We start from the raw sequence: 26,451 nt of genomic DNA on the forward strand, positions 1-26,451 counted from the left end.
TCTGCGCCTGATGGGAGCCCTCAGAAGTGTAGATGCCAGACAATGGCCTTAGGGGAAGAAATACTGTGGTCCTAAGCTTTTCCCCAGCACCTTCCGTTAAGGATTGAATGCCAGACCAGGGATCCAGCCAGCAATAAACATCAGACCATGGGAGTGACCTTTCCCTTAAACCTTTCCCACCACATCCACCAAACAGAGACAGAGGTAGGCATGGGCAGAGCACAGGTGCCAGTTACAGAGCAGCGTTCAGGCTTAAAGCTTCATCCAAGCAAGATCTGTGGCAGTGGTTTAAATGGCCAATGAGGGGGATGAAATAAATACACAAGAAGTCAACTGAGCTATTGGAGGCAATTGTATTGCAAAAGTGAAGACAGCCTTGACACAGGCTATAAGTCTTTCTCCCTCTAGTTTAAAACTACACAATCTATGTAGCCTTGAGAGACAATATAGTCCGCAAAGCTCACCTCAGCTGTGGGGAAAATGTTAAACAACAAAGAACCTTCTAGGTTCATGGAGGGCAATGGTCAAGATGCCATATCACAGAGTAGAAGCAGACAGGGCTGCCTGAGAAAGGAAGCACTTGTGATTCCTGCCCAGCAAAATCCCATCACTGTGGACCATCACTGTGTTTCTTCTGCCCACTTCCTGGTTTTGAATGGAAAGTCTCCTGGCTTCCCCTCATTCTACTCCTCTCCCTCTTCCTTCCCCCTCCCTTCTCCTTTCCCTCCCCTTTCCCTCTTCTCTTCTCCCCTTTCCTTGAATCCCCTCCTCTCTTCTCCTCTTTTCCTTCCCCTCCCCTTCTCTTTTTTTTTTTTACCCCTCTCCTCCCCTTCCTTCCCCTCCCTTTCACTCCTCCCATCTCCTTTCCTTCTCATTTCTGACTCATGGCTATCCTGCTTCTCATGCACCACTGTATGTAGAGTGAGATGGGGGTGAATCACTCACCTTGTCTCTTCTTGGTCATTCGGCCATGAGGAGTCATTAGGATCTGATAGAGGGTGCTGCCTAGCCCATAGGTTCTGGACTTCTGGTGACCTGCAGTGACTGGGCAGATCTTTACAGTGGAGAGGGTCTGTGGGTTCTATCTTAGAAGAGAATACATAAATATATGTGAAAGACTGTGGCAGAAACTGTAAGTTAACATCCAACATCTGGATCTTTTCTTATCTTTTCCCATAGTAATAGGACCCCTATTACTATAGCCCCTATGTTTAGGTGGCTCAGGGTGGTGCAAAATCAATACCATATTTCTCAGCATCCTTTGAGGGCTGCTTTAGTCATGTGATGAATTCTGACTACAAGTGTGCACCACCACCACATCTGGCTAATCTTTAAATTTTTTGTAGAGACAGGGTCTTGCTATGTTGCCCAGGCTGGTCTTGAATTCCTGGCCTCAAGCTATCCTCCTGCCTTGGCCTCCCAAAGAGCTGGAATTACATGCATGAGCCCTGCTCTCAGTCCAACCTGGTTCATGAGCCTGGAATGTTGAGGGTGCCTAGTACCAGACATGTTCGTCCCAGAGCTGCTCTGCACAGGACTTCTGGCTTCACAACAGTTTTTGTCTGGTGGCCCAGATTCTCAGTCATGTTTTTCTCAAGTGCTGACTCTTGGAGGTTGGAATTAGTTTCTTTCAGGCATTCTCAATTCACTTTGCCTCCAAGATTTTAAATGATTTCATCTGATGAACTGTGACCATCTCAGCGTGAGGACTCTAAGGAGTATAAATGTCATTTGTGGTCTGGTTTCTTTTTCTATCTTGGCATCTGTTATGGACTGCATGTCTGTGTTCCCCCAAAATTTATGAGGAATGATATGGGAATTTGGGAGGTAATTAGGGTTAGATGAGGTCAAGAAAGTAGAGCCCTTATGATGGAACTGGTGTCCTTAGAAGAAGAAGAAATAGCTCCCCCACCCTTGCCCTCCCCTCCCTTTCCCTCCCCTCCCCTCCCTTCCCCTCCTCTCCCTTCCCCTTCCCTCCTTCCCTCCCACCCTCTCTCTCTCTCTCTCTCCACAAGCCAGCAAGAGAGCCCTCACCAGAAAATGAATCAGCTGCCACCTTGATCTTGGACTCCCAGCTTCCAGAATTATGAGAATTAAAGTTCTGTTGTTTAAAGTACCCAATTTGTGGCATTTTGTTATGGTGGCCCCAGTGGCCCAAGACAGCATCACAATGTAAAACCACACACACACACACACACACCCCCACACACCCCAGTGGACTAAGCATCACAATGTAAAACCACACACACACACACACCCCCACACACCCCAGTGGACTAAGCATCACAATGTAAAACCACATACACACACACACACACACACACACAGCCAGTGGACTAAGACAGCATCACAATGTAAAACCACACATACACACACAGTGTGTGGCACACATTTTTACCCAGTCAAACTCCTTCTTACACCAAGAATTCTTCTCTGCTTTGGAGCAGCTCAGTGAGTACAAGATCCTGGAAGATGCGCCCTGCAGGGCAGAATGCCCAGGCATGGGGCACAGCCCTGGCCCTGTGTCCCTCCGTTTCCTCAGGATTGCTTAGGTGTTGCGCTCTTGGTCATGGTTTCATTAGGACTAAATATCGGATGGAAACGGGCATGACACACATGCTGAGAGCACTCCTCGCTCCCCAGGGCATTAAATCACCTTGTTATTTAGTGGCCTCTAGAATCCTCTAATTTACATGTGGTCTCTTCTCATAGAAGTGTCTCAAGTAAATCTGAATTTGTTTAGACAATTTTATGGGTATTGTAAAACCACAGTTGAATTTCAGGGCTTTGTCACAGTCCAGCCAAGATGCACTCCAATTAGAAATAATTGCTATTAATGATGTTATGATGTGGGGGATGCCTGCAGTGCTCCTGGACCTTTGTTGTACTGAATCCTCGAAGAGTCTGAGCTTTATTCTTCAACTAAATAGACAGGACCCTAGAAGATACGCTTCTGGAATTGTAATATTACAGCAATATTGTGCTTCTTTCTTAATTAACCTTGTTAACCAAGGATTTGGAACGTCGGTGGGTGACTCTAAGAGGGCCTTTGTTATCCTCTCAGTACACATCTACAGTGGAGTAAGATGTCACTCTGTGAAATAAAATGCCTTTATTCTTTGACATACACCAAATACCTTCATCATTCTTTGAGTAATGATTGACAGTCTTGTTTAATGAAATAACATTTGTCAAATACTTAATTTGCTGCCAGACACAGTAAATGTTGAGTTATGATTCTTATAGTATTATCATAAAACAAGTTTTTTTTTTTTTTTAAGGCTTTCTGAATGGAAAGGAAATACAGGACAGGGCTGTCATGTTTGTGGAGGCCACTCAAGGTAAATCAGACCACAGTGGATTCCAGCGTTTACACTCCCTGAGATCACTGCCCCTATGACAGCATTTTACCCCCAAGATAGTCAAATTCTCAATTCTTTAGACTTTTACAGGGTCTCCCAAGGTACCGCTCATCCCTTCCTTGCTCCCCACAAGAGGGAAGAGACAAAGGCTGCTGTTTCTCTTGCAAGGCTGCCCCCGCCAGCCTGAGAAGGAGTTCCAGGGATATGGTAATTAACATATTTTTCTTAATCTTGCTTTTGTAGTTAATCTCCAAAGCATGAAAGCACTTTGCCAGTTGATTAAACTGTAAGAATACAATAGATCCGAAGTGAGGGCAGCACTGATGAATGTAAATGCATAAAATTGCCCATTCTGCAGGAAAATGCCTCAACCTGAATCCCAACTTGAAATACTAAGTTAAACACTTAAAGTTAATTGCACGAATATATTTTTTGGATCAACAGATAGCAAAAAACCTAACTTGGTAGAATTTCATCTTCAAAATAAGAAGCAACCACTCTTTGATCTCTTCTAGGAAACAAAAGTGATTCTATTTAAGAGTTTGGTCTAGGATCACCGCCTCTGAGGGGGGTTCAGGGAATGCCCAGTAAGGCTCTTAGGGACAATGGTGCTGGATGGGCCTTTAGCCAGACTGGCACTCAGTCTGCGTATCCAGGAGGGCATTCAGAAATAAGTATTTGTGTAGCTGTTTTGGAAAGAAGGGCATTTGAGGCGGGGCTTTTCTCTATTAGGTGGTACAGGTTCAAAAAGGCCAGAGCGGAGAGCAAGGAGGTGGGAATCCAGAGCTGTGTGTCCTCTGGAGAGAGGGCATTCTGACTGGATACCCACATGTCCTCTTCGCCCCTCCGCCCTGCTCCCCAGTGCAGGTTAACCACAGCCACCGGCTCCATTTGAGCCACCTCCCCAACGACCAAAAAGCTCAGGGCAGCTTGTGGCCATGGCTTATCACTTTCTTACATCTGTGGCAAATGGAAATGACAAAAATGGGCTGTCTTTATTTTTGGAAAACAAATAGCAAAAGAAAAAACCAAAACTCAACCTAATAGGTGATAGCAACATTATTTTCAAATGCGTTGGTTGAAAATTCTAGTCCAGATAACAGAACAGGAGTGGTACTTTTGGTCTCCAGCTACATTCCACTGTCAGACAAAAATACTTTTCTTCATTGAAGTACACATTACGTAACATTGTGTATCAGATGACCTCAGCCATAGAGTTGGTCCTTAGAGCTTCTTCTTTCGTTCAAGAAAGCCATCCATTGCATGAAAGATGTCAAGATAGTCACCTATAAGCAGTGCTGTCTTGAGGGGCAAAAAGCTAAAGAGAACACAAGAATAAACTTTCGTGATTATCATTCATGAAAGCCTCTTTACCACCTCTACTGAAAAGCAGTGTCACCTCTTGCGGCAGATGCAGTCATTCAGTCATGCACACACTATGCAGCCTGACTGCTACCTGCCTCAGGGTCACCGGGCCTTCTTCACTGTATCAGAGGACACTTGCCCAGGGCCTTGACAGGTTTTGTGGCTTTACTTAAGTTATTCAATTCACTTCTCATTTCGGTTTCCAAAGCATCACTCCACTGTACAATGACACAGAGGAAGCAGTGAAGTGTTGTGGTGTAGGCATGGGCTTTGGGGGCAGATGAGCCTGGCTGGAATCCTAGCTCTGTCATTTGCAATGCCACCTTAGGCAACTGACTCAGCTCACAGACCTCAATTTTCTCAGCTGTAAAATGAGGTCATCAATCTGCCTTTCTGGGACTACTATGAGGATGAGATGCAATAACTCCTCAAACCTTGGGCAAGACTCAACTAACACTGTTCATTTTCTCCATCCCCGTCTGCCCCTCTGCAAAGCCATATATATGCATGATCATCATCCCAACAGAGCACTCTGCTCCACTGGCCTTAGCACTCAATACTGCAGAGCAAGGAAACAAAGCAGGCAAAGGAAACCTGAGACTCATCCTAAGGTGGGGAGTAAAGGAAAGGACCCCATGCTCCTTGTTCCCCTGTTTGGGCACCCCAAGATCTCCAAGTGGTTCATCCCCTCCACAGTTTCAAGTCTCTGGTCAAATACTACCTTCTTTATGAGACTCCCCCCACCCATTAAACACCACTCTTAAAATTAAATCTCACAGGCTGGGCGTGGTGGCTCATGCCCATAATCCCAGCACTTTGGGAGGCCGAGGCAGGCAGATCATGTCAGGAGTTTGAAACCAGCCTGGCCAACATGGTGAAACCCTGTCTCTACTAGAAACACAAAAATTAGCCAGGCGTGGTGGCACATGCCTGTAATCCTAGCTACTCAAGAGGCTGAGGCAGGAGAATTGCTTGAAACCAGGAGGTGGGGGGTTGCAGTGAGGCATGATCATGCCACTGCACTCTGGCCTGGGCAACATAGCAAAAGTCTGTCTCAAAAGAAAAAAGAAATTAAATCTCGCTGAGATGTGGTGGCTTATGCTTGTAATCCCAACGCCTTGGGAGGCTGAGGTGGGAGGATTGCTTGAAGCCAGGAATTTGAGACCAGCCTGGGCAATATAGCAAGACCCCATCTCTAAAAAAATAAAAATAAATTAGCTGTGCATAATGGTGCACAACTATAGTCCCAGCTATTTGGGAGGCTGAGGTGGGAGGATGACTTGCGCCTGGGAGTTTGAGGCTGCTGTGGGCTATGATCACACCACTGCACTCTAGCCTGGGTGACAGAACAAGACTTTGTCTCCAAAAAAAATTAAATAAGTAAAATTAAAAAAAAAACGTAAATCTTGGCCAGGCATGGTGGCTCGCGCTTGTAATCCCAGCACTTGGAGTTCGAGACCAGCCTGGCCAATGTGGTGACGCCCCGACTCTACTAAAAATACAAAAATTAGCCAGGCATGGTGGCAGACACCTGTAATCCCAGCTACTCGGGAGGCTGAGACAGGAGAATCACTTGAACTCGGGAAGGTGGGGGTTGCAGTGAGCCAAGATCGCGCCATTGGACTCCAGCCTGGGTGATGAGCGAAACTCCATCTCAAAAAAAAAAAAAAAAGAAAAAAGAAAAAAAAGTAAAACTCAACTTGCACCCATCTACCTCCCACTGTGGGATTTCCTTTTTTCCCTTTCCTGCTTTATATTTCTTTCTTTTTTTTTTTTTTTTTTTGAGACGGAGTCTTGCTCTGTCGCCGGGGCTGGAGTGCAGTGGCCGGATCTCAGCTCACTGCAAGCTCCGCCTCCCGGGTTCACGCCATTCTCCTGCCTCAGCCTCCCGAGTAGCTGGGACTACAGACACCCGCCACCTCGCCCGGCTAGTTTTTTGTATTTTTTAGTAGAGACGGGGTTTCACAGTGTTCGCCAGGATGGTCTCGATCTCCTGACCTCGTGATCCGCCCGTCTCGACCTCCCAAAGTGCTGGGATTACAGGCTTGAGCCACCGCGCCCGGCCCCTGCTTTATATTTCTTTAGAGCACTTATGGTCTTTTCTTTTACTTTACTTTTTTTTTTTTTGTTTCTTTTCTGTCCCCTCACCCCACAGGAAGTGATTTCCACATGGGCAGGGACCACTGTTTGTCTTGTTCTTTGCTGTAACCCTGAGCGCAGATCCTTGGATAGTGGGTGATTCATGACACACACAGCACTCTCTGAATGTTTGCTGAATGAATGTTTGGTGGAGTGTTTGATGTGACTGCCTTTACTGAGTTTCTTCACCTTGCCTTTGGCTTACTCAGCAGCTATCTAATCCTCTCTCAAAACATGTCCCGTAACTAGTATGTCATAAAACTAAACATAATCTCCACAGTTATTCAAAGTAGAAAAATTAAGTTCCATGTTCTTACCATTGGCATTACTATACTATAATCTGCTATCTATTAAGCAAAAAGAACTTAATGTGTTGTGAATGCACACCCTGCCCAATAAACAGTGCATTACATGAATCTACAAGCTATGACAAACATTGTCTCTACATTGCAAATGAAGAAGCCAAAACCTGGAGAATAAAGGGCATGCTCAGAGTCACAGGCTTAGTAAATAGTGGGATCATAAGCCTGGATTTCTAATTGCTTATCAAGGATCCTTTGCTCTGTCCCACAGAGCCTCAGTCAGGCATTCTGACCCCTCCTGTGCCAGATGAAGCCTGGAGAAATGATAGGATGCAAGAATGACATTTGGTTCATTGCACAAAGTAGAGATAATTAGCTAATAAGAAAATAAATTTCTGTACACTGGATGGGCAATGGCTGCTGGCCATGTAGTGGATGTGAGGTATAATCTATCTTCAAATAACTAGGAATTGTCATTGGCAAGACTGATGGAATTGCACATGGGGCTGAGGGAGAAGCACAAACCAATGAGGTGAAGTTCAAACGAGGCAGATTTCAACTCAAGGTGCTTCCTCACAGAGCAGAAAGCCCAGTGAAGAAAGATTTAACTAGATGACCTGTTACAGTCTAGAAAATGAATTGAGGTAACAGGAATTAGCAGCGCACCACTATCCTTGTAACCGGGTCAAATGCTCATTCAGTACCTATGAATTTCAGCACTGAAACTCCATGGAGAGCAGGGAAGGGTGCACAAGAATGCTTTTTCTACTGTTTTTTTTTTTTTGACATGGAGTTTTCACTCTTGTTGCCCAAGCTGGAGGGCAACAGCGTGATCTCAGCTCACTGCAACCTCTGCCTTCCCGTTTCAAGCGATTCTCCTGCCTCAGCCTCCATGTCACCGTGTACTTTTTTTTATTTTTTAAGAGACAGAGTCTCACTCTGTTGCCAAGATGGAGTGCAGTGGTCTGATCATGGCTTACTGCAGCCTCAAAGCCCTGGGTTCAAGCAATCCTCCTGCCTCAGCCTCCTGACTAGCTGGGACTATAGGTGTGTACCAGCCTCAAACTCCTGGGCTCAACCAATCCTCCTGACTCAGGCTCCTAAGTAGCTGGGACTACAGGCTTGCACTACCATTGCCTGGCTTATTTGTTATTTTTGTAGAGATAGGGTCTTGCTTTGTTTCCCAGGCTAGTCTCGAACTCCTGACCTCAAACAATCCTCTCACCTTGGACTCCCAAAGTGCTGGGATTACAAATGTGAGCCGCTGCTCCCAGCCCTTTCTTGTGCTTTTAAGAGGTGGTTTTACGTTTTTTCCCTCAAATTCTTTAACCATCCTAAGAGTTCGAATTTATTATGTATTACTAATCGTACCCATACCACAAATTTCTGTAGCACTTGGTTTACTGTCTGGCCTTGACTTTGGGGCCCTGTACCTGAGGAGGCATGGATACAATATCTATTCCAACAGGATTATTTTATCATGAGCACAAGAAAATCTCTCCTAAAAATGATCATTTCAATCTTTCTATCTGCCAGTACATCCACTTCTTTTTCAGAATAATTCGATACTAAGGTGGCAGGAAGGGTTAGACCCCATTTTCTTGACTCATGGGGGGCACTGCAACTATATAAATTTGGTATTGTGTCAGAAATGGTCACAATGATAGAATTAACAGGACTTAACAAAATTAAATGAATGAATTTTAATTTATCAGGTATTTTTAAAGTGGCTTCTCCTGGTGGGATTTGGAGTAAACTTTAGATTGGCATGTTAGGGAAGTAATAGAAACTAATGTAATTACCTTTTAAGAAACATCAGGAAGTATAAAAACTTTGGCATATAAAGGTACATTTTTTCTTGTAGAATAGCTTCTACTATTTTTTCTGCGGCATATTCTGGTTCCAGAATTGGCAACAGAGATGGACAGCTAGAATATAAAATGACAACAATTAAAAAAAAAAACCCAAAGGCCAAATTTACAAATAAAGATAATTTTTCAAATTAGGGATAAAAGGTTTTAAGACGTTATCACTTTTTTCTTTCCCTTTCAAATTTCATTTATTTTTATATTTACTCCTTTATTGCCAATGTGTCAATGCAGCAGTGTTAATCAGTAGTAACATAACTAAAATGTGTCAATCAGTAGTAACATAACTAAAATATGAAATGAAAAGTGATTCTCATTAACACACTGATATTACAATATACATATATGTGAAATCATATTAAACAAATATTCCAAATATTTGTAAGGCAAGCTGTTGAAAACACATTGCCTGTAGTCTCCATGAGATACAGAATTCGGCGTCTGTGACTGCTATGGCCTGGGTATTTGTGTCCCCCACAAAACTCACATGTTGAAGCCTAAACTCCCAATGTGATGGCATTTGGAGGTGGGGCCTTTGAGGTGTAGCTAGGTCACCATTGTGGAGCCCTCATGAATGGGATTAATGCCTGTGTGAGAAGAGCCTATCAGCACCTTAGTCTTGGACTTCTAGCCTCCAGAACTGTGAGAAAGGCATTTTTCTTGTTTAAGCCACCTAGTGTATGATAGTTCATTATAGCAACTCCTTTTGTATGACCAAGATAGTGTCTCTCCAATGATTGCCAGTCCTCCTGGAATCAGAGAGGGGGCATAATGGGATTGTACGGCAGGAAGGGGATGTGGACAGGAAAGCCTGGGAGATGGAGGAGCAGATGCAGGGCCTGGGGGGCTATCAGAGAGACACTGCCTTGATAAACCATTCCCATTCAACTTGGTTTCCTTCACACAAACACATACTAAGAAAAACCTCAGAATTCTAAGACCATTTATAAATCATACTGAATCCCAGAACAATATATTTTGAACAACTTTAAAAAACAGAACAAAATAAAATAGATAGCAAATCATTTTTAAGAGTGTTGATTCTGTGAAATTAAAGGGTATACTTACGCTGTAGTACAACCTTCAAACATTCCAGTTTTTATAAAAAAGGGGCACACAATTGTGGTTTTGATCCCCTTTTGATTTTGAACAAATGTTTCTACAAATACAGATTCAGCAAGCCCAAAAGCTGCAAATTTACTTGCACAATAATCTGCAAAACACAAAGCATGATCATGTCTATTCCAAAGTTTTAAAATGGCATTACCTTAAGGTCTACCCATAACGCTAACAGCAGCAGAAAATAAGAAAACAATTTCAGAGTTCTCCTTTTGTGTAATCTTGGTCTACTCCCACTGGAAGAAGTGAGTAGGGAGTGGGAAGGGACATGGTTAACTGAAGATCAGGGTCAGTTGACAATGATCAAGTGAGGCCCAGCACAAGAAGGGCTGCAGAGATCCTGCCTCAGGTCACACTGCTGGACTTTACTAGCAAGTCAATGCATTGTGAGCCCCTGTGCTAGTTCTTACATGGGGCCCTGTCTCAAAAAATTGCAATCCCATTGGGGCATGAAGACATTCAAAAGAAGAAACAAAACACTAACTGATATAGGAATCTAGGCAAGAGAGGCCAGCATGGGTTGTGATTCTCAGATCAAGTTTTCTTCCAACTATAACTCTTTCCTTCACTTCCAGAAAAACAACAACAACAACAAACAAAACAAAGGGCTTGGTAGCTTCAACCTCCACCTCTTCAATACCTTGAAAATGCAGGGTGGGGGCAGAGGGAGGAATGGAAAGTGGCACTTGTGTCCATTTTGAACTTTTTGTCTTTAATCATACTTGTTTTAACAAAACATCTGACTATTCAATTGACTTAAGTGAAAATGTTTGGAGAAGAAATGGCGTTGAGGTGCATTAACACTTTCCTTTGCCCCACACATTCAGAGGAGGCATATTTAAACTTGCTATGTTACGGTGCAGCTACTGCAACTGGCAAGAGCCAGTTTATAAATGCCAGGCATTGGGTTGTCCCAATTGGACAGCCCCAGTGCTGTCCAGACAGTGGATCAGAGGCTAGAGACTGGGAAGGGGGAGGAGGAGTCCAGAGCAGCTTCTAGGGTAATTGAAATCATCAGGTATAAATGCAGCTGAGTCCCTTGACCCCTGAGATTCTGATGAGCAGATATGGCCCATGACCCAAGGAATCTGCATGCTAAACTGGCATCCCTGGTGGTTCTGATGCAGGGGAGTAAAGACTCACACGATGGGAAATACAAAAGGCTTACATTTGTTTCTAAGATGAGCTGCGGGTGGGAGAGTCCTGTATCTGAAGACAGGAATATTCTGTCTGAAAAGGATTGATAAGGAGCTATAAATATACCTGAATGATTTCAAAGGCCCGTGACTTAACAGATATATAAGAGAGAGGTAAGAATAATACCTGATAAGTTCTAAGAAGGAGAGAGGAAGGGAAGTCCTGGGACATAAGGAGGATAGATTGGTGATATTTAGGGTGACTGGTGGTTCTGAAAAACCTATTCATGTGATGGACATACTGAGCTAAGACTGGTTTTGTGAATCTTGAACTATGCCACTTTGCTTCAAAGCATTAGGAACCACCGAACTGGCAAAGTGGCTTATCTGTTACCCGAACGTTGCTGCTACAGTTCTGTTGGATGAGTTTTAGCAACCCTTGTAAGCCAGGACATGGGACATTTGCTCTAGGGGATGCCATGGTAGGTTAGGTCAAGATTTCTGTGTCTTCTAGAGCCAGCTCCCAAGTTGGGCCTCCTTGGTTGAGGCTCTCAAAGGATCTCTTTGCCTCCTCCCCACTGCTACTGTCAAGTCAGTTGGCTGTTGCAAGGGAGATGAAAATGCCCACCACTTCCTGCAGGTCTTCAACCAGTGGAAAAACAAAGCAGTTAACTTTAGGTTTCTTGAGGTGAAGAAACTTTATCCAAACTCACAGCAGTGGGGAGATCACTTAAAGGAAACTTCAGGAGAAGACAGGGTCATCCTCCTTACCATCCTGTGACAGTGTCAGTGTGAAGTTTGGGGGACAGTTGTTATGTTGATCACTTGTGCAAAAAAATTATCAGTGAGGCCTCTCTCTCTTTTAAACAAAGGGGACTGCATAAGACCTAATGATTCCAAAGGGCACAGTCCAATTTCACATAAGTCTATCTGATGGGCGGTTTTGCTACATGATGAAGTTATCAACCACTTATTGACTATACTTTTTAGCTTATTATTCTTTATCACTAGGACATCAAGTCAGTGCTAATTATTCAGAGCTATTATGCAAGTTAAAGTTATAGGGAATTTTGCAATTGTAAATGGCTACGTTTTTCTTACCTGCCAGCCCATTTACTCCAACTAATCCAGCTGAACTTGAAATGCAAACCAAATGTCCATGGTCATTAGCAATCATAGCAGGTAGAAAGGCTTTATAAGTCTAAGAAGACAAAGGAAAAATTTTAATGTTTAATGCCACATTGTATAATTTTATCAGATATTTATATACTCGTTGTGATCAAAAAATCTTTTTTTTCAGCCCATAAAATATCTGAAGGTATGGGGATATAAAAACTTAAACATCTGGAAAGCAATCATTTTAACTTATTTAACCTGTTAGATCAATTTTTTATGGCAATTCCAGTATTATTAAAATAATTTACTCAGACTTACGTTTGTGCTCATATTTGACTTTTAACAACACAATATTAAGACAAGAATTGAAGGAGTATGGGAAAATCTTTGTTGTGGCAGCCACAACCCCAAACCTCACAAACATGATGCTTTAGATTTAGATTGCCTTCTCTCTCCTTAGCTTGATTTTTGAGTTTCAAATTTTCCCTGAACATTGTTCACAGGACATCTGGTTGTTGACTTCAATTTTAAAAGAGCACTTTGTTTTAAACTCATCTCTACTCTTTAAAATAAGTTTCTTATTTTTGTTCCATTTCATAAAACAGAATATCTATTAGAAAGAGGTCACATCTATATACTATCCAACACCTTCACCATTGATTGGGGGCCTGGAGAAAGAACGTAAAGGAGACAGAAACGAGCTTTTGAAGAAGAGATCTTCTGCAACAAAGGAGTAACTAATCACATCCAAAGACATGGAGGTGAGAAAAGGGATCTCTTACAAAGGCCAAACTTTGTTTGCCTGCATTGCAATAAGTCTCAGAGAGAAACTAACAGGTAGAGAGAGGTGGGAAATCAAAACAAAGCAAAAGGAAGCAGTGCAGCAAACAATCCAGGGTCTGCCATGAGTTGGGACACTTCTCAGTAGGCATACTGCCTTTGAGAGCCCAGCCTTCAGGTGGCTCTCGGACACTCTAGCAATTGAGTCACTGTCTTTGTGCCTGGCAACGTGCAGATGCTTAAAGAATGTACATGAACTTGCCCAGAAGAAGTAAAGGGAGTGAGAGGACATGAGGAGTGGTAGGAGCCAGGGAAACACCAGCATTGGAGGAGGAGGAGGAGGAAGAAAAAGAGGAAGTAGAGGAGGAGTTGGAGTCGGAGGAAGAAGAAGGAGAAAGAAGAAGGAGGAGGAAGGAGGAGGGAGGAGGGAGAAGAAGAAGGAGAAGAGGAAAAAGAAGAAGGAGGAGGAGGAGGAAGGAAGGTAGAAGGAGAAGAAGAAAGAGAGAAAGAGAGGGGGAGCAGAGAGAGAGCGAGAACATGAAGGCACCTGGGGAAAAACAGAGAGGTAGGCAAAGAACACAGAGTCAGGCCGAGTGCAGTGGCTCACACCTGTAATCCCAGCATTTTGGGAGGCCGAGGTGGGAGGATCACAAGTTCAAGAGATTGAGATCAGCCTGGCCAACATGGCGAAACCCTGTCTCTACTAAAAATACAAAAATTAGCTGGGCATGGTGGTGCGTGCCTGTAGTCCCAGATACTTGGGAGGCTGAGGTAGAAGAATTGCTTGAACCCGGGAGGTGGAGGTTGCAGTGAGCCGAGATTGTGCCGCTGTACTCCAGTCTGGCAGCAGAGTGAGACTCTATCTCAAAAAAAAAAAAAAAAAAAAAAAAAAAAAAAAAAAAAAAAAAAAGAACACAAAAGCCATGGGAGTGGAGACTTCCAGGGACCATGGTCTTTATTTTCATTCCAACTATATATGAGTATAAGCAAGCACCAAAGAGAGGGACAATTGGGACAAGATAAATCATTTGCAGTAGCTCCTGTAGGAACGTGGTAGCCACTAAATTCTGAATCTTTCCATTCTTCTCCTGAAAACTTTACAAAACACCAAGAATAGCACCAGCACCACTACATTTTTGGTGGAAATTGGGGACAGAAAATCTACAAATTTCAAACTACATTTGAAGGCTGCTAAAGAAGAGTTGGGCAGAAAAGTGTGAGGAGAATTGAGGAGGAGCTCAGAAATCTCCAGCAAAGACTCCCAGGAGACAGCCTTGCCCAGGAATGATGAGCTATGAACAGGGCTGCAACCAAACAGGTCAAAAGTCCTGTAATTCCAGTACTGTGGGAGGCGAGGCAGATGGAACACTTGAGGCCAGGAGTTCAAGACCAGCCTGGCCAACATGGCAAAACCCTGTCTCTACTAAAAACACAAAAAATTAGTTGGATGTGGTGGCACGCACCTGTAATCCCAGTTACTCAGGTGGCTGAGGCACGAGAATCGCTTGAATCCAGGAGGCGGAGGTTACAGTGAAGCTGAGATCGCACCACTGCACTCCAGCCTGGGAGACAGAATGAAACTCTGTCTCAAAAAAATTAAAATAAAATGATAAAGTAAAATAAAAGTAAACTTTTAATAAAAGCTGGGAGAGGCAGCAAGAGGGTGCATGCACAGTGTGGGGAGGTCTGAGATGGCTGGTTTCAGCACAGGCCAGAAAAATGCAACTTCTGGAATTGAGTGGGTAGCTTTAGAAGTCAGGACTGTGCTTTTAGTGCTGGTGGCAGGTGGTAACCCGGGTTACCAGTGGAACCTCTAATTTCTCTGGTTGGGTACTAACCAAGTTGACTGTAGGTTTTGGTTTGCCCATAACAGACCTGATTAACACTTGCTCATTAATAATGCTGAATTTCACTTCCAAAAGTGTCCCAGCTTAGGCAAATTACAATGCTACCCTGGTCCTGTCTAAGTTTAGTTACCCGCTAAACTAAAGTTTAGTAACCTGGAGCAAATCTTTTAAGTTCTATGATCCCTTATCTTACCAAGGTGTTTTAAGGAAAATATGTGAGCCACCTGGAGTATTCCCTAACATTTGCAGCTAATCAATACATGGTAGCAGGACCATGAGGACAGTTCTGTCCTTGTAGGATTCCCTGAGCAGAGGTCTTGGGGGCTATAGATTAAGCGGCATCAGAAGAGGACAACTGCGTAGACCAGGACAAGGTTGAGAAGTCTCTGCTTTACTTAGAGGCTAATAACATTGTAAAAGAGCAAGAGGAAAGTACTTCTAAATGTCAGAGTAACTTTACATTTATTATGAGAAGAAACAATTATTACCCATAAATGTGCTTTGAAATTCACATCAAATGACTTTTCCATAAGCTCATCTGGACAGTCAAGGAAATTTTTGCCTGTTACGATTCCGGCATTGTTGATTAGGATGGAAACATCGCCGACTTCTTTTTTAACCTGAAAAGAATAAGAGCAACATCACCAATGTAGTAATTCCTTATATGATCTAGGTTTTATTTTCCCACAGTTTTATGTTTTTTTTATCCTGGTTAATTCATACTGAGTTTATGCACTCTAAAAATACAACTTGCGGCCAGGCGCAGTGGCTCACACCTGTAATCCCAGCACTCTGGCAGGCTGAGGCAGGTGGGTGACTTGAGGACAGGAGTTTGAGAACAGCCTGGCCAACATGGCAAACTCCTGTCTCTACTAAAATTACAAAAATTAGCCAGGCATGGTGGTGCGTGCCTCTGGTCCCAGCTACTCGGGAGGCTGAGGCAGGAGAATTGCTTAAACCAGGGAGGTAGAGGTTGTAGTAAGCCAAGATCACACCACTGCACTCCAGCCTGGGTGACAGAGTGAGACTGCGTCTAAAATGAATAAATACAGTTTGGTTTATTTCCATTGCTGAGTCTACAGTGCACCAGAGATCAAGTTTTTCTTTTCTTTTTTTTTTGAGATGGAGTCTCCCTCTGTCGCCCAGGCTGGAGTGCAGTGGCCCGATCTCAGCTCACTGCAAACTCCGCCTCCCGGGTTCACACCATTCTCCTGCCTCAGCCTCCCAAGTAGCTGGGACTACAGGTGCCCGCCACCACACTCGGCTAATTTTGTTTTTGTATTTTTAGTAGAGACGGGTTTTCACTGTGTTAGCCAGGATGGTCTCAATCTCCTGACCTTGTGATCCACCCGCCTTGGCCTCCCAAAGTGCTGGGATTACAGGTGTGAGCCACCGTGCCCGGCCTCCAGAGATCAAGTTTTGATGTGCTTTTCCTGTTTTTCTTTTCTTAAAATGAGTCCATTATCGAAATGCTACTTTCTATTTACAGTTACAGCTGTTCTTCTACTCAGTGGGTAGTAACTTTGTTCTGTGCTCTGTATGTGGCATTTCATTTTAATCAATGTGATGGGACATAAGAATAGCTTCATTATAGCCAAATGTGGTATAGATCAAGACTTTGCACAAATGAAGAAGGGGCTGGGTCAGGGAGTAAATGGAGGAAAAAAGAAAATACAGTCATAAATCACTTAACAATGGAGATACATTCTGAGAAGTGCATTGTTAGGTGACTTGGTTGCTGTGTGAAGATCACAGAGCATACTTAATAAACCTAGATGTGTGCCTACTACACATCTTAGGGCATATGCTAAGGTAGCCATTGCTCCTAGGCTACCTACCTGTACAGTGTGTTACTACACTGAACACTGCAGGCAACTGTTAACACATTGGTAAGTATTTGTGTATCTAAACATAGAACATTGGGACAGTAAAAATACTGTAATAATCTGTCCCATAATGTGGGACAACCATTTTGTATATGGTCCATCATTGACCAAAATGTCATTATATGGTGCATGACTGTATATATTTTAAACACACAGCACAGATTAGAATCTGCCTGTCCTGTTTTCATCAACTGGCTGGTTTTCTTCTTTCCAAGGATGGACTCCTGAACTCAAGGCTAAGCTATGGCCTAGGGATACAAGCTTTCAAAGTTATCGGAGACTCAGCAGAGACAAAACACTGTCATATCACTCTGAAAGCTTTCTCTTTGATTGCTTGTCTATGGGCTACTTCTTAAAAATTCTCTGGTATTGGCCGCGCATGGTAACTCATGCCTGTAATCCCAGCACTTTGGGAGGCTGAGGTGGGCGGATCACGAGGTCAAGAGATGGAGACCATCCTGGCCAACATGGTGAAACCCTGTCTCCACTAAAAATACAAAAATTAGCTGGGTGTGGTGGCACGTGCCTGTAGTCCCACCTACTCGGGAGGCTGAGGCAGGAGAATCGCTTGAACCTGGGAGGCGGAGGTTGCAGTGAGCCAAGATCGCGCCACTGCACTCCAGCCTGGCGACAGAGCAAGACTCCATCTCAAAAAAAAAAAAAAAAAAAGATTCTCTGGTACTTTCCCTTCTATCCAGAATAAAAAGTGGAAATGGTGGGTTTATATGGATGGGGAGTAATTTCCTTCCCCTGAATTCAGAGGAGCACATAAGTAATTCCCTCCAAGACCTCACAGTGATAAAACCTGAATAATAAGCTGGTAATGACATGTTTGGCTATTTCTGAAGTCAAGCAGCTGGGGCAGAACTAAATCACCGTTACAGGGGAAAGGGAAAGGGAGGTAATTATTTATAGAGTGCTTCATACTAGTTTATCCCATAGCTAACAATCTTCGTTGTTTGAATATCAACCAATTATTGCTTAAGGCTGGCCAGATAAATTGTAGTCAGTGTAAGTCAACATGCCAGGTGTTTAACTTCTAAGTAGCTAAATTTGTGAGATCAGCTGTGCTTGGAAGAGTGGGCCCAGTGTAGGCTGAGCAAACTTGTCAGGTGTGGATCTCCAGCCTGTACTGGGCAGCCTGTGGTTGGAGATGCTGGTAGCAGAGAGGTAAAATGTAAAGACAAACTTGAAAGTCATAAACTTACCCGCCAGGGACCTGCAAACCTTAGCAAGGAAATCCTGGTTGAGCCTAGAAACTATGGAGTAACTTTACAATGTAGTCAGGCTGCTCACGGCAGGTTTGGTTGGTTCCTCCCTTCTCAATAAGTTGGGCAATTCTGGGAGGCACAAAGTGTCCCAGGAGAGTGATGAGTGAAGTACCTAAGCCAATGTGAGGACACAAAAATCCTTAGGCCAGGAACAGTGGCTCACACCTGTCATCCCAGCACTTTGGGAGGCCGAGGTGGGTGATCACCTGAGGTTGGGAGTTCGAGAACAGCCTGACCAACATGGAGAAAACACGTCTCTACTAAAAACACAAAAAAATTAGCTGGGCGTGATGACACATGCCTGTAATCCCAGCTACTCAGGAGGCTGAGGCAGGAGAATCGCTCGAACCCGGGAGACAGAGGTTGCCGTGAGCTGAGATGGTGCCATTGCACTCCAGCCTGGGCAACAAGAGCGAAACTCCGTCTCAAAAAAAAAAAAAAAAAAAAAGAAAAGAAAAAATTCCTTGTGAGGGATGGGCACGTGCCTGTACGATGGTAAGAAAATCCTTACCATCCTCATGTCAGAGCTTTGGTTTTCTGAAAGCTTTATGTGTATCTGTATAAACACCAAAGAAGACAACGTAGCTGAGTCTTTAGGATTAATAAAAGATTTTGATTGTCTTACGACTACTTAAGAGCAATACTTCGAATGTAGGTGGGGTGGACACAGCCTAAATTTAAAATCAGACAGAATATGGATTCAAATCCTGCCTCTATCACACACCAGGTCTGTGAACCCTGGACAGGTTATTTAATGTCTCTATATCTCGATTTATTTATCCTCAAAGAAGGATGCCTCTATCCCTCCATTAACTTATACTATAGTGGGGGCCAGTATGGTCAGTGCAGTGTAATGTTAGAAGCAAGTACTCAGGTGTCAAGAGACGCAAGTGGCAGCTATAGTCTTGCTGCTTACTAGCTGTGTTTCTTAGGTAAGCTACATACCTGCCCTAAGCCTTAGTCTCCCTACTTGTGAAATGGGGATAATAATGGGTTTTACTTTATAAGGTTACAATACATACATGGTAGTTAGCATAGTGTCTTGCATACAATAAGAATTCAAAAATCCCAATTTCCATTCTCCCATAATCTTGTCTACATTAAAGGGACACTGGAGAAAGGCTAACAGGCACTGAGAAAGGCAAGGGAAAAAGAACATGATATATGTCAAAAATTATAATAGTAAACACACAAGAATTACCTGATCGGCTACTCTATACACTTCCTCCTTTTGGCTGCAATCACAAGTATAGGCGTGTACTCTTGCGGCCCCAGCTTCCTGAGCCATCTTATATGTTTCCTCATTCCCCTCCTTATTGACATCCCAGAGGACAAGCACAGATCCCCGTCCGGCAAACTGCAAAGCTAAGAGCCTTCCGAGTCCACTTCCAGCGCCTGTGATGAGGACTATTTCACCAGCAACGTTCTTCTGCTGCTTTGGGAGTAAGGCAAAAATCATAGCCTCCAGAAGAGTAAACAGTGATTTTCCTAAGAAAATGAACAGTTTCTTTGATGATTGCAGGTTAAAAGACATGTTCTGGCTGACACCTGTGAAGAAAGACAGATTCACGTGAAGACTTATTTGTCCATTTCCTCTGAGTTGTTTACTCCACGGAGCTCCTATTTTCTGAAATAGTGAAAGTAACTGAGATATGTGATTTAAACAGCTCTCCTGGTAGCAGACTCCTAATTCAGAAAGGGGGAGGAGGAAGCCACAGGGACTATATTTACTCAACTTTCATACTTGGCCCTAAGCTCAGCACATTATTTGCATGACTGCTACGTGCAGTATACAACAGAAATGTTTGTTAACCAGGAACTGTAACCACCACACCCAAATTTAACATAAAGAATAAGTTCATTATTCTTCACAGTCAGCCTTTCTTCATAATAATCATGAATCCTGTTGGCTGATTTTATGTTCAAAGTCTTGACCACATCACAATGTTTATAACATAATTACTACCTCTCTGACTTTATTTTTCTCTCCTTTGATGTTTGTGCTTTCTCATTTGCATTATTGTTCTTTAATTTTGCATTACTGTATAAAATCTGAGATTTGAGAGGAAAATGTAAAATCTTATTTGTAGAAAGCATTTGACAGGAAGTAACCAGATGTTCTAGACCTTTTCCGACAGATTTGCGGTCAGCACCAGACAGCCCTTCCCTAGGCTCTGAGGTCCCCACGCCACCAACTCCACATCACTTACCATTCTGTGTGATTAAAGGTCAGAGGGGAGGCAGACCTGGACTCCTGCCCTGCACTGCCTCTGCCTACCTGTAAACCCCAGGGGGGAGCCTCTTGGCCTAACACTGGGCCTTGGTATCCTCATCTGTACTGGTCCCGTGGCATAGGGTGTTTTTGCAGATGAAATGAGAATGTTCCACGTATCACCACAATGCCTGACTTATAGTCAGTGCTTTACAGACGCTATCACATTTCTCAGATTCATAGTACTGCCCACGAAGAAGGCACCCACTAGGTCTGCTGAATGAATAAAAGGCCCCCCCTTGACAAACTCATACAGAGCTTAGTGCTTACATCCTGCTACCAGTTACTCACACTTTAGTGTGAATGAGTATATAAAATGCTTTCCTAACTACTAGCTGAGAAAGAAGGGAAGGTCTTATTTCCTTCAGGATGAGAACAGAAGACATACTTAGCAGAGGGCATACTGTGCTGGGGGTAGGAGCCTTCTCTGAATGGGGTGCTTAATTGAGAGGCTCAGACAAAGGCACAGGTGTGAGGAGACGGGAGGGGAGTAATGAAAAAACAGCAGGTCTTCACTTCACAGTTTGGCTGAAGTCAGCCTAGTTATGGTTAATGAGTAAGAGTGGATAGATTCATCTACAGGAGGACTTGGTGCGTGGTCACACCCTTAGGAAATGTCAAGAGTTGATGTGACCCAGGCTGTTGTTCCTGGCTTATTGTACAGATGAGACTGAGGATCTGAGAGAAGATGTATGTGACTTGTTCAGGGTCCCTGTGCTGGTTAGCTGGTGCAGGCCAGATTGGTTCATGTGTTCTGTTTATTGAGTATTCACCCTGTGCTGGTTCTATCTGGGCACTGAAGCTGAGGGGATGAGCAGCCTCTCATAATCTCTGTGCAGGTGAGCCAAGTAATCTAGTTGAAGAGACGTATTCAACAAATAAATACATTGTTACAAGCCATAGTGTTATAAAGAAAAGTGCAGTGTGCTGTAGAGAGAATGATGGGAGAGCTGATTCAGATTGGGCTTGGGGAAGGAAGTAACAGAGGTCTGCTGGAAAGTGACCCTTTGAGTGGATATCCAAATGATGATGGTGGGAGGTAGGGATATTGAGCAATAGCTTTCCTGGCAGAGGGACAAAATAGTTTGTTGTAAGGCAGGTTTGACCTGTGTGTCCAGGGCTGTCCAGAGAATAAGAATGCTGGCTCTAAGGAACATGGACCTTCTGGTCAAATGAAGGACATTTTCATCCATGCTTTGATGAAACAGACCTCAAACTCTCTGTGATCTCTGCTCTGATTTACATTCACACAGTAACTTTTAGAAGATTGTTCAGGCCTCCCAGGCGCTGCAGAACTGGAAAAGAAGGTGTCCTGAAAGAGGACTCTTATTTCAAATACACAGTCATGGAGCCTGTACCTGTGGATCTGCAAGGATGAGGGTCAGACTGTGCACACAGTAATGGGAAACCCTAGGCACCCTTCTCAGACAGCAGCCTGGGCATTGCCAACTTTGGAAAATCCGTACCAAGGGTAGTTGGTCAGACCACCACACTCCCTTTTATATCACTATGTGAATTCACACAGAGGGACAGAGGTCTACTTCTCCCATCACAGGGCTCCAGCACCTCAGCAGTGGCCAGAAGTCTCAACATTGACCTGGGTGACATGAACGCTCTTAATGTCAGAACATTCTAGATTTCAGTGTTTCACTGTCTCAATGTTGGCTTGATGCAAGACCTAAAATATGTCCATCTTTTAACACTGTCTTGGCGGATGCTTACTAGATTTCTAAGAACTTGTCAGCCTGAGTTACCCCCCCTCCCCAGTTGAAGTTTAGGGTGCCTGCTGGGTACCCACATAAGCAATGAGGTCTACAGATTAAAGTTTGGCTTGGAATTCCAGATACATCACTGATTTTCCCTACAACTTTGGTAGAAATGATTTACCTTCTTGTGCCTCAGTTTCCTCCTCTAAAAAGAGAGTTTCTAATAGTACATAGGAATACTTACCACACAGAGGAGCTGTGAGAATTAAACCAGTTTATATAGGTAAAGTATTAAGGAGCGTTATGTGGTCACTACTAGCTTGTGTGAGACCTTTGAACAAATTAGAAAAAAAAAAGGCATTGCCCTGCACAAAGTCCTCTGTGGGGTGCACAGGGTTGGGGAGGGGGTGCAAGAGGAATTGTTTGGATTCCAACACCTCCCAGCTTACATGTCTCCCCCTCTGCTCCTCAGTCCCCATAATAATGTGGCACAGCCATAACATGGAGGCCTTTCTAGAACAGTGCCAGGAACAGAATGACAGCAAAATAATTAATGGCTAGAACTTCCACTGGTGTTCCTGTTAAGCAAATGAATTAATAATCCCTGGCTATACCAATGAAATATGGTTATAGTATACTTACAAACAAGAGTGAATGCACGGTTCCATTTTACTGCAGAGACTTTCCTAGAATGTTACGGAGCATATACAATTTAATCTGGCAGGTTTCTGGGTGTCTCTAGCTCATGGCCTACCCAATCCAAACAGGCGCCCTCGGCTTCCCAGGCCAGTGCGCGGCAGCAAGTCGGCTCTGGTGAGGGCACCCGGACGAAACGGGAGGGCAGACAGACTGACAATCACAGCTTGGGTTGAAAGGGGCGATATGGGGGTGGTAGGGCCCGAGAGGTGGATTCACTGAGCAGCAGAGAGCAAAGAACCTGGGCAGAACGGACCGAAGAAGAAGGTCCATGGAGGCATCCTGCCCTCTGCTCTGGGTGGGGAGGGAGGCTGGCAGCTCACCTCCGGGGGCGGGGTGTCTGCGTTAGCCATAGCCACGCGAGCCTGGGCTTCGGGGACGCTGCAGCCGTGCGCTCCCGGGAGGAGCTGTGTTCTCACCAGCTCGCGGGTGGGTCCGGCCGCGGCTCGGCGACCCGCGCCCCTTTGCGCGCGACCCAGCGTGAAACCAGCCCAAAGGGCCGCCTCGCCCGACCGCCGCCAGCGCCACCTCCTCGGTGAGAAAGCACCCAGGACCGACGACCTTGGCAACTCACCCAGGACACTCTCCTTAGCTGCCCGCGGAGAAGCCGGCCTTGTCTGCCCCAGGCACCCGAGTCGCTGGCTTATAACTCAGTGAGGTTCAGGTGTTTACCTAGGTGCTGCCCGAGGCCAAGTCCAAGGGCGGGACGGCCGCGGTAGCGCCGGGGGTGGGGCCGGCAGTAGCCCCAGCACGCGACGTGGGCCGCACTCTTATCTTCTTTTTCTGGACCCGCAGATTTAAGAAGCTGGAAATTCGGTGGTGGAAACTGGATGCGAGCGTCGGATTTCTCTTAGGCTTAATGTTTCAATGCCTAGGCTGCACCCCAGAGTATTAGATGGGAATTTCTGGGTTAGGAGGGGCCCAGCCATTAGCTAGAAAAGTTTCCCAGGTATTTGCAAGGCACAACTCCGAGACTGGGAACTCTGGAGTTAGAAAACAAAGAGCAGTGTAGGCGTCCACGGGGGAGGGGCCAGGTCGTTTGTCTGGAGCCTGCAATGCGGGGAGTTCTCCAGCAGCATCTGATTGCTCCACGTGGGATCCTAAGTCAACAGCTTCTTTGCCCCTTGGAGGTAAGGGGTGTAGGCGTGGACTCGGGAGTCCCCAGGAAGTGGGTGGGGTGCAGGCAGGGGCGGGAGTGGGTGCGGCGCTGACAGGCGGCCTAGGAGAAGAGGGCGAGGAAATTTGTTCTAACAAAATGAAGCTGAGAAATGAAGATAGAGTAAGAGTCACCAGGCACTCTGACCCAATCCAGATATATTAAGCATCTGGGTGTATGGCGATCCAGAAAATACAGCGATGATATATCTGTCAAGAAAAAAAAAGGATAAACATTCATTAATAAATCAGTAAAAGAATTAATATAAGCACAAGACATCACTGAGATGCTAATAATAGAGGGTGAACTTTTCTGGGGGCAATGAGGAGCAGAAATGACAATAAATTATAGGATGTTGAAGACATTGCAAAACAGGGGAGTCAGGATGAGATTGGGTTTGAAATTCATGCCGGGGCTGAGTAGGACAGGAAAAGTAGTGAGGGGTCGAAGAGCAGCCTTAGCCAGCCTATATCTGGGACAGATCTGGAGTAGAGGAACTGCACATTTGTTCTTTATTTGAGTGACAGAGGAAACAGGCAGGTCGTATAAACTTAGAAAAGTAGGTGCAGGGAAGACCCTCGACTGTCTTTTCAGTACTTAAGAGGTTACTTGTGTGCTTTAGGCAGCAGCAGCGAACTGTGGCAAGCTATGCGAAGCATGTGGGAAGGTGAGTGGGGTAAGTGTGTGTGCACTGGTTTCAGGTCAGCCGTCACCACCCAGCGACACTGCTGTGTGGGGCTCTGGGGAGTTGCAGGGCTTTGGAGGGAGAAGGGAGACACATTCATGAACAGTGCGGGTGATAGACATGCACCCCAGGTGCCTCCAGAGCCCACAACCAGCCTGCAGGAGGAGAGGCAGTTGGACTCAAAGGGCCTTCCAGAATGGGTTAAGGTGTGGAGGTGAGCAGCACCTGGGAGTGAGAGTGGACTGAGGCAGAGAAACATCGGGTAATGGGCCTTTGATGCTGTAGTCTGCCTGCAAGAGTTCAGATGGGTGGACACTGGGAAACATCAGCCTCCTATTATCTTCATGGCTTCTCTGAGCAGAATCCTGGGCTGTCACTCTTCTTTCTGGTCAGAAGCCCTGGGTGGACCTCAAGAAAGAAATTTGGAGCATTATTAGAAATCTTATCAGTACAAAAGATGAGAGTGAGTAGTGGGGGATGCACCAGTGATGCAGTGAAAGAAGCCAGAGGTCCTGCTGGTTAGAAAGGGCCCTGCTTTGACTTGATGTGGGGGAAACTCAGAGGACTGACCATAATCCTGAAAGCTGGGAAAGGATTTCTAAAGGGTCTCTTTTGGCAAAGGCTAGGAATGTGTGTCATGGGCTAATAAACATGAAAAAGTGGTGTATTCTTTTTTTTTTTTTTTTTTTTGAGACGGAGTCTGTCTCTGTCGCCCGGGCTGGAGTGCAGTGGCCGGATCTCAGCTCACTGCAAGCTCCGCCTCCCGGGTTTTACGCCATTCTCCTGCCTCAGCCTCCTGAGTAGCTGGGATTACAGGCGCTTAATTTCTTTGATCTTAGGGCCAAAGAGATACATAGTAAAACATTTCTTGCCTTGCAAATTGAAAGTTTTTTTTTAAAAGAATGCCTTCATATGGGGGTATAAATTGTGCATTTCTGGAAAACAAATATGTATCAGGAATTAGAAAGGGATATACCCTCTGACCCAATTCCCCCTTTATCTTTACCAAATACCCAGGTATTGTCTGTGGTCTTTCAGGAAGGGAAACTGGGTCACTGAGAGTCAGGGATGGGAAAGAGGCTTTTCACTCCACTGAATCATGTGAATGTAGTACCTTTTTAGGAAATAAGTATATTAATCAAAATAAATTGATTTTTAATTCCTAAGAAGTATGTGCAGATGGAGTACTCTATAGTCATCTTTATAAAATCATGTTTTTCAAGGGTATGAAGTACACTTCACAGAATGAGTTTAAGAAACACAGTACAAGACTAAATGTATATGCTATGATCCTAATTTCTGTGAAAATTTTATGTACATGCATTAGAAACACTGGAAGTGAATTCACCAACATCTTAACATTTTTTATTATATAGTAGTGGAATGTTGGTTGAATTTATTTCTTTGTATCTTTTGGTATTTTCCAAATTTTCCACTATGTGTATATCTTTATCTCATAATAAAAATGTTTCTGTGGCCACACATACACAGATGCTTCCATTCCAGATGGCACACTGAACGTATGCATTCATATCCTATTTTCTTCCAAAATTCCATGGAAATAAAAAATAAAATATAAAAATGCAAATAAACACATGTTAGTGCTAGAAAAAAGAAAGGAGCTACCAGTGAGGGTTGACTTCATTAAGCAGATGGATCCTATTTCCAGAAACCAGAGCAAAATATACCTTAAGCTATGACACACGGAAGGTACTGCAAAAATGAGTCATTCTTCCCAACAGAAA

At 44.3% G+C, this 26,451-nt stretch overlaps 1 protein-coding gene across 4 annotated transcripts; it reads right to left on the bottom strand.

Annotated features, from left to right (window-relative positions):
* Positions 1 to 3,097: 3,097 nt before the first annotated feature.
* Positions 3,098 to 24,160, bottom strand: SDR16C5 (short chain dehydrogenase/reductase family 16C member 5). Of its 4 annotated transcripts, none has more exons than XM_033202603.1 (7): positions 23,440 to 24,160; positions 19,393 to 19,739; positions 15,523 to 15,654; positions 12,393 to 12,492; positions 10,105 to 10,249; positions 8,971 to 9,096; positions 3,098 to 4,680 (listed from the first exon to the last, which is right to left on the bottom strand). In XM_033202603.1, exons 2-7 carry the CDS (start codon positions 19,723 to 19,725, stop codon positions 4,587 to 4,589), a joined length of 930 nt encoding a protein of 309 aa, XP_033058494.1. In that variant the 5' UTR covers positions 19,726 to 19,739; positions 23,440 to 24,160; the 3' UTR covers positions 3,098 to 4,586. The 4 variants fall into 4 exon arrangements, with proteins under 4 accessions (XP_033058494.1, XP_033058495.1, XP_033058498.1 ...); XM_033202604.1 differs by having other exon boundaries at positions 3,155 to 4,680; positions 23,538 to 23,835; XM_033202607.1 differs by lacking the exon at positions 23,440 to 24,160 and adding an exon at positions 23,189 to 23,385 and having other exon boundaries at positions 3,155 to 4,680.
* Between the last annotated feature and the right edge of the window lie 2,291 nt (positions 24,161 to 26,451).

This window comes from Trachypithecus francoisi, unplaced genomic scaffold (assembly GCF_009764315.1).
Source record: "Trachypithecus francoisi isolate TF-2019V2 unplaced genomic scaffold, Tfra_2.0 Lachesis_group7, whole genome shotgun sequence".
Lineage (NCBI taxonomy): Eukaryota > Metazoa > Chordata > Mammalia > Primates > Cercopithecidae > Trachypithecus > Trachypithecus francoisi.

Coding starts and splice junctions, on each gene's coding strand:
- SDR16C5 (XM_033202603.1), bottom strand. CDS start 19,725: ATGTCTTTTAACCTGCAATCATCAAAGAAACTGTTCATTTTCTTAGGA. Junction 12,493..15,522: donor ATTTCAAAGCACATTTATGG/GTAATAATTGTT, acceptor TTGTCTTCTTAG/ACTTATAAAGCCTTTCTACC. Junction 4,681..8,970: donor TTCCTGATGTTTCTTAAAAG/GTAATTACATTA, acceptor TGTTCTCTTTAG/CTTTTTGCCCCTCAAGACAG.